Raw genomic sequence first — 12,226 nt, 5'->3', positions numbered from 1 at the left:
GGGAGAAATCAATTAAGGCAGACTGCCTATGCCCCACCCATTCCTCTATCCATAAGTGGCTTGAATCAGTAAGTGGCTTGAATCACGAGGCAGCACACTTTACAAAATCTTAGGTGAAGGAAGGAAGAGCCCAGGTATCCCAATGAAGAACACCATCCAGCTCAGCTGGGTTTCCTTCTTCCCAGGCCACTACCTCGGGCTACAGCAATAACATAAATGGACCACAAAAAAAGCCCTCCACTGTAGCTCAGAAGAACAATCTACTGTCAGATAACATGGGGAAAAGGTCAGAAAGTTCTCATTATATCATCACGAACAGAAAATCTGACCCAAGCCACGCAGGCATGACATGTGTGACAACTATTCAAACAAACTAGAGCGAGGAGGAGAGGAAAAACTACAACTAAACTGAGAGGAAAAGCATGAAAAACACAAAGATCGTATCTTTGGACCCCATCTCTCTGCCACAAGAAAATATAACTCAAGGAATGGGAAGAAATAATTCCTAACAGTTGCTTCACTCTATAAAATAATAAGAACCTAAAATCAATTAAATGAATCTGCAGAGACAAGATGAAAAACATGAATATGTATTTAAAAATTGCAGTCACAAGAAAATAGATCGCCCTGGCTGGTGTGGCGCAGTGGACAGAGTGCCTGCCTGCAAACCAAAAGGTCGCTGGTTCAATTCCCAAGTCAGAGCACGGGCCTGGGTTGCAGGCCATCCCCAGTTGGGGGTGTGCCGGAGGCAGCCAATTGATGGATCTCTTGCACTGATGTTTCTCTCCCTCTCTCCCTCCTTTCCCCTCTCTCTAAAAATAAACAAATAAAATCTTTAAAACTTATTTTTTTAAGTAGATCAAAACTTTTTAAAACTATTTTTTAAAAAAGAAAATAGATCAAAAGAACAAATTGCAGCCAATTTCAATTACATTTATAAATAAGAATAAGCAAAGTATAGAATCTAGAAGTTAAAATACTGATCTAGAAAAAAGCTTTATTATTTAAATCCACTTTCTCTTATCACCCAGGTTTTAAGATTGACCCAGCTCTCTACCTAGGTCTTTGCCCCTGCTCCACCTGGCACATGCGCCTCCCACTCCTCCTGGTGAACTCTTGCTGGGTTTCAGCCGCCTTCTCCGGGAAGGCTTCCACTACCACCACCCCCACGCCCACACTGGGGTTTACTGGACTTAAGGACTTTCTGTGTGTCCTTACTGCACTGCGTAGAAATACCCCAAGGAAGCCTCACTTGTGCCATCCATTTGTGTGTCTCTTCTTCTTAAATACAAACTCCCTCTGTCTAGGCGGCCGGCATGCAGTAGCTACTGAATAAATGCACAATGTATGAATAAGAATGTTCAAGAGGACATTCTTTCACCTACACTCTGGATCCAAGTGCAAGGTAAGAAGCACCCTGTTAGGAGGCAAACATGCAATGCTGTCAGCATAATACCAGTAAGAGGACATCCCTCAGAGGGCGCGGTCTGGTACAAAGAGGGAAAGGAGTAGGACAGAGAAGACACAAAGGGACTTTTCTACAGAAATTACTCTGTGACTAATTGGAATTTGTATCTGGTTGTTAAAATATTGCTTCTCAAATGAATGCCCCTGGCTACACTGCTGAGAGTTTTGATATACCGGTAACTGTGGCATCTTAAAATTCAAATGGACCCTAAAGGGATGGGTGGCCTGTGACTTCAGTAAGTTAACTTAGGTTGGAGATGGCCCTCACACAGGATCCTACTCAGGAACCACACACAAGGGCCTGGGTACCTCTCCAACCAACCCACCCGTTACCTAAGATTTGTCGTTAGGGCAAATAATTTAAGGAGGAATTAACATAGGGTGAATCAATAGCATTAAACAAGGCACAGAAATCCTCCCTTATCGCCAGCCTCCCTGAGGTTGTTGCCGAGAGCAAAGTAAGAAACTAACATTGCAAAACCTAAATGCCAAACCTTAACCCAGATTACATTACAAATATCCGCACTGAGATAGAATCAGCTCGCAGGGGAAATGTGGGACATCCTGTTTGCCATTCAGGTATTAGGTTGAACAAATGAAACTGCCATTTTTACAGTTGAAAAGCTACTACCTCCAGTTTCACATGGCTCCACCTAAGAAAAGAAATAACAGACCAGAGTGTATCAGAAGCTATCTTAACTTTAAATATTTTCAAAAGTGGTATTTTGTCATGCAGTACTCGAGTATTTTGCATATTTATTTTGTTCACGGGGCCCTTGGTGTGTTGAGGCGAGCCTTCAGGTGGCACCTTGGACTCCCTGTAACTGCACACACCACACCGGTGGAGGCAGAGATATACCTGGTTAGTCCGTGAGGTGCAAAGAGCCAGATGTCCGGTTATCTCTGGGGCAGCCCCGGGCGTGCTCTCCAGCCCGGTGGGTACGGAAGCCCACAGCCACACAGTCCATGAGACTGCCTTATGAGCACTGTGTGATTCTGGATAATTTCTGTGCAATAAACGGCTTCTTCCTCCCAAACAGCACTCCTAAAGCCAGACACACTTCCTGAAACCATGCCAGACCCCCCCGCCCCAAACTCATTTACACATTAATATCTTTTGAAACAAAATAAACTGAATATGTGATTGGCAAAAGCATAACCAAGTGAACACATGTTATTTACATTAAGCTTTCCGATAACTCTAGCCTAGCTGCTGTTAAGTATAAGCGCTGCTACCCTGTTATACAGGAATAGCACTCTCCCAGGAACCCGAGTATGTTAAGGCCAACGGTCAATGGAAAGGTAGAATACCTTCACGTAACATGACAGGAGCCGACATTCACTGGGTACTTTGTGCCATTTCATCCCTGCAACACCCATGTGGGATAGAGAGCAAGGAGACGCGGGCACAAAGAGGTGAAACATTCTGCCCCCAGATGCAGAGTCAGCGGGCTCAGATCCCTGCTCGACCAACATCTGACTCACGTCTGTGAGCTGCACCAGCCCCCTCGCCTGCCCACGCTGGGCAACGCCTGGCCTTCCTGAGGCCAGAGCCTCCTTCTTGTCTAACTTGGTTTAAATAGGATGATCTGCAGGACTCACAGCAAGCACATGCCTCGAACTCTGGCCCTTGTCCCCAGGCGAAGGCCAGGGGTGAGAGGGTGGTGTGGAGTAAGTGACAGCTCAGCTGAGCAGTGGTTCTCAGTCAGCGGATGGCCAGTTAGAACGACATCTTTCTCTAAAGACTTTGCTGCGTGTATTGTTCCAGTGGGTTGGCTTTGCCGCACACTCTCACCATAAACCACAGGTCGGAAGGATCATTGCTTTTACTCTTCTAATGAGAATTTAATACCCCCTTATTTTCCTATCACTTTAGTCTCAAAATCACTTTTATTAAAATTACGAGTAATATTTCCTCCCGTACATTCCCACCCAGCCAAATTAAAAAAAAATTATAGAAAGTACCCATAAAAGTGAATAATCACCTGAAGGCTTCAAGTATGTATTAAAGACAAGAATCAATAAAGGTTACTTTTAACATGTTACCTTTAGAAAGATTTAGGAAAGTATTAATTACTCGAGCACAATGTAACAAAGCATGTTATACAGAATCGCTAGTATGTGTCCCAAGGACACAGGGTATAAATGAGGATATAAATGTTCTCTGCCAAACTACTGCTAGGCCATGTTTCTCCTTTCTCCTGGCCACATTACAAGTCAAGTGAGTAGAGCTTTTCCTCTATTCAAGAAATAAAGAGCCAATGCACACATCTATAACCCGCCCTGCGTCTCATCCTCACTAACACAACCATCCAAGCTTCAGCAAGCAGGACCATGTTCCAGCCCCAATCAGCACCGACCTTACCAATTAGAATCCCTTTCAGCTCAAACTCATATATAAAGAATTATGAGAAAAAAATTCTGTAGGAAAAGACATTTAAAAAAACATTAAAGCAGTTTATTTAGAAATGTAAGTTATTTTTATGCTTGGACTTTACCCTCTCAAGTTTTCTTATAAGGCACAGTAATGGAAGAGCCTAAAAGTAAAAGGAAGGCCAGCCGTTTTCATGGAGATGCCCTTACTGTACGCATGTGCCAACTCGAATACTGCAGTATACATGAATCCTCACAGAATTTATACATCCAGCAAGATTCTCTCAAAGTCAGCAAAAGTATGAAAATACATGCTTTTTCAATTGCTGAGAATATCTGGAGGTGGATGAAATTTTTGTACATTCATCCTCTGTTGTCATTTTTTAAAAGTTTTCTTAAAGGATCAGATATCCCCAAATGAGATACCTAATGATACCTGGTTTATATCTCCTTTTAATACCTTTGAAATATAAAAAACAAAATGTCTGATAATTTTATTTCATAGATGTTGTCTAGCAGTTCACCCTAGTAACACAGAAATATTCAAAATAGCCAATCTTTCCAAAATCTGGCTCAGCTCAGAATACCCGAACATCCCGAAAGGGCACGTGGCTATACGGACGACCCTCGGAGAAGCAGGACCACCGCTCTGCTCCCACGGGGGCAGCCGGTGAGCACCAGCTGTTCCCTCACCTTCTGCAGTAGGTGACTGAACCGTTAGCCTTTTCTTTGACCATAACAGAAATTAAGCCATTCGCTACAAGAACCACCAACAAAGCAACTTGGTGGAAGGCTCTCCTGCCTCTCAGTGCATTCTGTTTTAGGAAGTTCTAGGTCAGACTAAGGCTGTGGCCACCTTTCCTACCGGAACCTTAAACCTGAAATCTCTGGCTTAAAGACTGCGGCTGCTGGAGGCCAGTGAAACGACCCTGTGAGTCTAAGTAAAATCCATCTGCTGGCCCGAGATGCGTTTATGGTTGACAATTTTAGAAAGCCCCCAAAGACGTAATGATCTTGCATTATGCCACCCAAAATATCTCATAATATGGGGATATTTCAGTGGAGACCTTAAAAGACCTCCATCAATTGAGGAAACATTCACTTAAAATAGTATTTTGCAAAAAGCAGAAGTGACCACCTGGAGTTCTGTCTCTCTGTCACCCAAAATTTTAAACAGCATTCAGTCACGTGGCTTCCCTGTATCCCAAACCAGGTTCAAGGCAAAGACATATTTAGAGGGCAATGAAAGGCTGGAAAGAGATGCACACGTGGACGGAAGGTGTCATTCCAACACCACAGTTAGGACATTCTTACAGCATGCTTCGCACAAATGTTTTCCAGCTCTGAATTTCCCCCAGTGTCAAAGTGTTCTGTTATGAAACGATGACTCGCTTTACAAAATAACTCAGTCACAAAATATTTCACCATAGTTGCTTCATCCTCGTGAAGAGCTCCAGAAACAGAAACACAATCCCAGCTTCCTCTGCAACACGTTCTGTGCGGAGTGAAGCGACTCGGTGGGACCAGAATCGACGCTCGCCGTCGGTCTCTAGCAGTTTGGGTGCTTCACTGGCATCTGTCTTCCTTCAATTTTTCTTAATACATTAATATATTTTTTTAAAACAACTCAAATAGCACCATAATCAAATAATTTACAATTCGATATTTTTTAGAAAGATGCTTCTTCACTGCAAGCATTTTCATTAACATTTAAGCACCAGGTACAGATCACCAGCTCTGAAGTACTGACTTTGCAGAAACCCAGAAGCTAGGATTTACTAAAACTTATGCCTTGAGAAAAGAAGTATGAACCCCAAAGATGGAGAGCATAATTTCCTCAAGCATGTTCTTAACCAGAAGGTAAACTGAACCTTAAGCTACAAAGTTGAAGGCTTAAAATGAGAACTCTTGTAACCTTTTCCCTGGAGGAGGCAAATGAAAACAAAACCTACCAAAATGAAATGAAATATATATATACATATATACACATATACATACGTGTGTATAAATGTATATATGTGTGTGTGTATGTGTGTACATATATATATAAAAACAAACGTTCAGATATTTATAAGGACACAAGTGAAGTGCTCAGCCAGAAACTCTTTTTAACAACTCGAGCGCTCACAACAGAAGTTTACTATTAATGAAAAGCAGCAGAGAACAGACTCTCTTCTGGCAAAGAGAGAGCTATTTTTCGCTTCCCTGGGTCACTATCTTTAGTGCTTTACATTCTCGGAAACCAGGAATGTGAATGTGGATTTATTGTGAAGAGACACGCAATTATCTAACGCCAGTCAGGGGGGCGGGGAAGCCTGTGAAATCCATGCCAAGGAAACCCTAAAGCATGACAGACATCAATATAGGCATTGAGGTCTGGCGACAAAGGCCTCATGGTCCCTGAAACTTCCACGGCCTGGGCATTCCCGACCACGGCCAGGGAGCTATTTACATCTCAGTACAGAAAAGAATCGATGGAAAACTGAAAAATCCTGGCTCTCACACAAAAGGTAATCAAAGGGCCTAACCCATGGGGACGGGGGAATGTAACTGAAATTAGTTACTCTGTTCTCAGGCAAATCTGGACTAATGGAGGAGGACTATTTTGGATGGGAGTTTTTGGCTGAGTCTCCGTAGAAGCACAGGGCAGACTCCAGTCAGCGGAAGAGGGCAAGTGTCATCACTAAAGTCAGGATGACAAGCGAGCTCAGGCTAACTTCAGTGACCGTGGTGGTGGGCTGTGTTCTGACCAGCGTGGCTGGGAGTGGCCATGGGTGTTTGCAGAAACTCTGCGAGTAAAATACACAGGGTAAATAATACTGCTCCAGGCAACTCTCTCTGCTGCTGAATAGCCCGTCTTTACCTACATCCCTCAGCTGAAAGAGAAGTCATTCTTTAGAGCTTCTGGAAGACTGTGCTCAATTGGAGGGAGCATAGGGTATTTCTGGCCCTTTGTCCAACCAGGACCGGCTGATTTTATTTTTGAGCCATGTATGAAGACACAGTTTGCTAAAAAGCTAACAGAGCAGAATGTGCGTGTGTGGCATCGTGAGTCTCTGTGGGGGCGACATTGCCCTCTGCACTGCAGTGACCGTATGCCGCGTCGGGCACGCCTGTCTCTTTCTCCTTCATGTCCCCTTTGGAACCCGAATGCCTAACTGTGCCTGCCTGGTACACAGCACACACTTCGCCGATGCCCCCTAAAGGAACGAAGAACTGCTCAAGGAATGAAATGCCCACCCTTTAATAAGAGTCCACTTCATCCTGACCGTTTATGTCAAAGTGGTGTTTCTGATTCACACCCTGAAAGGAGTCCAACAAACCAATACTTAATAGTGCTTTCTTAGTGGCTTCTTCAAAATGCCTACAGAGCTCAATTTATATAAACTTTTTTCCTAGGGAGACGAGCCTCTCTCCTTGCCTTCTGAGTGTGTGCGCTTTTATGACAGTCCTCGTTCTCTGAACGGACAGAGTCTTATCTCCACCCCCTTGACTCAGATGCTGTTAATCAGGACAGCGCACAGTGAGTCTGACACTAAAGGACCCACTGTGGACAGCTGGGTCTGTCTGTGTTCTTCCCGGAGCTGGGTTTGACTCACATCAGTCCTGAGTTACCGTATTTATCCTTCGTGACTCCTTAGGTTTGTGATTTACATTTATATTATGTCAGTCTTTAGGAGTTGGGGATAAGAGACCCAAAAAGGCACGCTGAAAACCACAGACATAGTTCTTCTGATTACCTCATAGTCCCAAGACGCGCTACTGGCTGGCATACAACACATTTATTATTGTAAGTGACCACGCAACATCTCGGTCACTTGCACACAACAGCAAACCAAGCAAGGCTTCCAAATTAATAATCTTTTTTTTACTTAGCTGCCACGGAAATCTGGTGCTGGATTCCAGAAATCATGGGAAAGTAGGTAGTAGGAGGGTTACATGTAGCTGTGATAAGTCATCATTTGTTGTTTAGATCAAAGAATGGCAAAGACTGAGTCTGTAGTTATAAAACATGAGACTTGCTCTAAAGCAGCCAGGAAGGATGAACATTGCAATGCAACTTTGTGCATTCAACACCTTTCAAACACGCTACGTGAGCTGACACTAAGCTAGGCACTCACCAGAGACACACAGTAACGGAGTGCCCTTCTTGCTCAAGGAGCTCACGATTTCCAAGGCGGGCAGAAACATGTACAGTTTATCCTGGTACTCCAGGGTAACCTTAGGGTTCATGTCTACAGCTGGTTTTGCAAAGCACAGAATAGGAAGCAATCAACTACGCATGAGGAGGCTAAAGAAAGTTTTACGGAGGAGAAGGCAGTTGGGCTTCGCTTTGCGGGAAGCTGAGGTTTACACCTGGAAAAATCTGAAGGAATATGTTTCAGGCAGAGGAAGATGCATGAATCAATGCAGAGTGTGGAAATACAAACTGAATTCAGTAATGTGTAGGGTCCAGCGTGGCTGGAGGGGAGCCTGCTGGGGGAGGAGGTGACAGATGAGAGTGGAGAAATTGATTAAAGCAAGATCCCATCTGGTGTTGGGTGTCAATGACGTTTGGAATGTACCTGATAGAACTGGAAAATAACCAGACTTTTTTTTACAACACAGGATTTGTGAGGAAAAGGTGTGCTTTAGAAGTATGACTGGCTGGAGGGAGCACAGATAGAAAAGACAGGAGGCTGAAGACATGAAGGCAGAGCTGCTTCCAGACTGTAAGGAACAGATGACCTGACAAACACAACTCCGTGACAGAAGACCTCGCAGTTCGATGATGGTACCGTGAAACGTAGCTTTGAAACTGGAATTTTAATTCCTACAGTCCCTGTGGGACTCCTAGTTCAGGAAGCAGAGGTCACACTAAAGCAGCATGAAGAACAAAAAATTCCAACGTGGAAAATAAAAAGTAAGATTCTCTGTTCATAGATGACATGATCTTATCTGTAGAAAGCCCTAAAGATTCCACATATATGCACCAATATAATTAGATAATAAACAAATTTAGCAACATGTGAAAATCAGTTCCAATTTTATACAGTAGCAATGAATAAATTCACAAAGCAAGAAAAAATTTCATTTACGAAAGCATCAAAAGAAAAAAATACTTGGGAATAAACTTAAGGAGGTGAGACTTACTGAACACTGAGAACCACAAAAATGGTGGAAGACATTAAAGAAGACATAAATAAATTGAAAGATATCCTGTGTTTGTGGATTAGAAGACTTCATATTGTTAAGATGAAAATACTCCGCAAATTGATCTGTAGATCCAATGCAATCCCTATTAAAATCCCATGGTGTTTTTTGCAGAAATAGAATAACCCATCCTAAACTTCACATGGAATCTCCACTGACCTCAATAGCCAAAGTAATCTGAAAATGAAGAGCTAAGCTGGAGGGATCACAATTTCCAATTTCAAAACTTACTACAAAGTTTTATTAATCAAAACAGTATGACACTAGCAAAAGAACAGACACATAAGCCAATGGAATAAATAGAAATTCCAGAAATAAACTCCTGTATATATGGTCAATGAATTTTCAAAAAGGGTGCCAAGACCATTTGATGGGGAAAGGATAGTCTTTTCGACATATGGTTTCAGGAAATCTGGGTATCTCCCCTTGCAAAAGAGTGAAGTTGGACCCATGTGTTACATCATATGCAAACATTAACCTAAAATGGGTCAAAGGACTAAAACTATAAAACTCTTAAAATGAAAACACAGGAGAAAATCTTAATGACATTGGATTTGGCAAGTACAGACAACAAAAGAACAGTGGATTAAAGAGAGTGAAAAGGCAATCCATAAAATGGAAGAACATATTTACAAATCATGTATCTGGTCATAGATTAATATCCAGAATATACAAGAACGCCCACACCAACCAACAACAAAACAGACAACCCAATTCAAGAATGGGCAAATGACTTGAACATACATCCCTCCAAGGATACACAAATGGCCAATAAGCTGCTCAACATCTTAGTCACTAGGGGAATGCAAATGACAGTGACAATGAGATACTAGTTCACCCCCATGTGGATGACTATTAACCAAAACAGGGAGAGAGCGGTAACAAGCATTGTTGTGAAGAGAGAAATCAGCACCCTCACGCACTGCGGCCAGAACGTAAAACGGTACAGTTGCTGTGAAAACCAGTATGGAGGATGCTCAGAAAAGTTAAACATGGAATTGCCTTGTGACCCAGAAACTCCCCTCCTAGGTGTACGCCCGAAAGAACTGACAGCAGAGACTCAAGCAGACACTGGTGCACCAATGACCAGAGCTGCACTATTCACAGCAGCCAACATGCAGGAATGAAGGAACGGCCAAGTGTCCATAAACAGATCGATGGGTTAACAGAACGTGGTTTTTATGTGCAGCGGAATCAGTGTTCCACTTACTCATGCGTCAAAAAGAATGAAGGTCTGGTATATGCAGCCACACAAATGGACCTCGAAAACATTGCGCTAAGTGAGATAGACCCGCCCCAAATGACAAACAGTGTATGATTTCACTTATATGAGGTACCTAGGGTAGTCCAATGCACAGAGACAGAAGGTAACACGGTGGTTTCCAGGGGCTGGGGGGAGAGGAGGCTCGGGAATTACTGTTTAATGGTTATGGAATTTCTGTTACAGCCAATGAAAAAGATGGTTGCACAACGATGTGACTATACTTAATGTTGATGCACTGAACACTTAAAAATGCTTCCAATGGTAAATCCGAAGTTACATATATGCTACGACAATTAGAGAAAGCCCAGCATGACGAGCACTATGCTTACTAGATGTGTTTCCGCTGGTAAAGAACGCTGCCTTAACATGTAGGAAGAGACGCTCCTTCTCAGCTCCTGGTGGGAACTGAGAACTGCTAGGAGAAACTGCGAGGTTGAAATTGTGCAGACTGTCCCCTCCTGGTGGAGGTGCTGAAGATGCTCGAAGAGAAAGCAAACTTACGTTGCAGTTGGACGAGCCGTCGAATGGGGGGCAAGAACCATCGGGCCAGTCGGCAGGGTCCAGGGCAGCTGACTGCCGGTGCTGGGCCTCGTACTCCTTGAGCTGCCACAAGAAGAAATGGAAGGTTGAAACGGAAGTAATGGCCAGCACGGTTTACCGAGTAGCAGAGAGAACCCTTCGGCACCTTCTTCATGCCATTGTCGTTACGAAGTGCCAGCCACACAAGGTTCTCAGAATCAAAAGAAGGACCCACTCCCTGCCCTGTGGGTTTTCATCTAAATTAAACCAACAGACACTTTGTATTCTATTATGTATTCCAAAAAGGACCTCAATGTCCCCCCTCCTACATCAGAACTCATCTTTCACAGTTCAATTATAGGTTCTAAAAGATAACTGTCTACGGTTTGGACTCTGAATCACCTCTCTTCGTAGAAGGCACAACGTGGTGGACTATGAACGTTTGGGCAAAACAGAGATGGACGCCTGAAGTTGATTTTTAAAATTCACTGGCTTTGCTTGGTCTAGACTGCTTCAAGTCACGAGTTCAATGTCATCGTGTAATAAATACAGTGGGATTTACTTAGGCCACTTGTGGACGAGAGGAAAAGAACAAGGGGTCTAGAATACATGCAGAGATGTTTAAAGCTGGGGTTTAGAAACCAGGTTTCTACTTTTTTGAAAAACACAGAAAAACAAGTGAAATATTGTAAGAAAATAGCAAACGTAAAGTAGTAGAATTAGATAAAGGATCCTTCTGAATGGCTAACAGCATGTTTTTATAACACAGAGAAATTTAACTCTGTTAATACAATGAAGTTGTCACGGCATTAAAATCCTACCACAAAGCAGTTTTTCTGTATGCATTTAAGACACTGATCAAATCGTGTTCCATGAATAAAGCACCAAAAAAACAGACACGACCTGACCTGACTGCCCAGGAGGTGGATCAGCACCATCCTCAACCACTGCGGCTATGCGGGTGGATATGGCAAAGCCACCGAACTGAAAATATGCTCCTCGCAACTTTCCAAAGCGTTGCTTCTCCTGGGAAATTCCTTTCTGTGTCCATAAGTGACAGGAGGTAGACCGGGGGAGGCAGACAGCCCTGATTAATGGGTAAGAGCTTAGCTGCAGAACCAAGTACCAGTTGAGAGCCCGTGGGCAAAGTATTATCCACTTTGAGCCTCAGTTCATCCTCCATCCGGAAAATGGGGGTGACAGTACATCCATCCATCTCACGAGATAAAACAGCAAAGCTCTGAGCGCACTGCACCTGTGCCAGAGGCTCATCATCACAGCTTTATTATGGTCATGCTGTGGTTTCAGATAAATGAGAGCTCAAAGTTCACAGACTCCAGGTATTTGCTCTTTTGCTATTAGGGGCACTAATCTCATTTTAATCTTTCTAGTGCTTTAGGGCATTAGTAT

General features: G+C 43.3%; 1 protein-coding gene across 4 annotated transcripts in view; it reads right to left on the bottom strand.

The window, feature by feature from the left end:
- SASH1 (SAM and SH3 domain containing 1) overlaps positions 1 to 12,226 on the bottom strand; it is a 290,842-nt gene that overhangs the window by 44,783 nt on the left and 233,833 nt on the right. For all 4 annotated transcript variants that reach the window (XM_045188885.2, XM_053913928.2, XM_024551948.4 and 1 more), the window contains one exon: positions 10,799 to 10,900. In XM_045188885.2, coding sequence (XP_045044820.2) covers positions 10,799 to 10,900 — 102 coding nt within the window. The remainder of the gene's footprint in view (positions 1 to 10,798; positions 10,901 to 12,226) is intronic.

Source organism: Desmodus rotundus, chromosome 11, assembly GCF_022682495.2.
Source record: "Desmodus rotundus isolate HL8 chromosome 11, HLdesRot8A.1, whole genome shotgun sequence".
In the NCBI taxonomy this organism is placed as follows: domain Eukaryota; kingdom Metazoa; phylum Chordata; class Mammalia; order Chiroptera; family Phyllostomidae; genus Desmodus; species Desmodus rotundus.
Note: the sequence above shows the minus strand (reverse complement) of the source record. Positions and strands in the feature narration are given on the sequence as shown.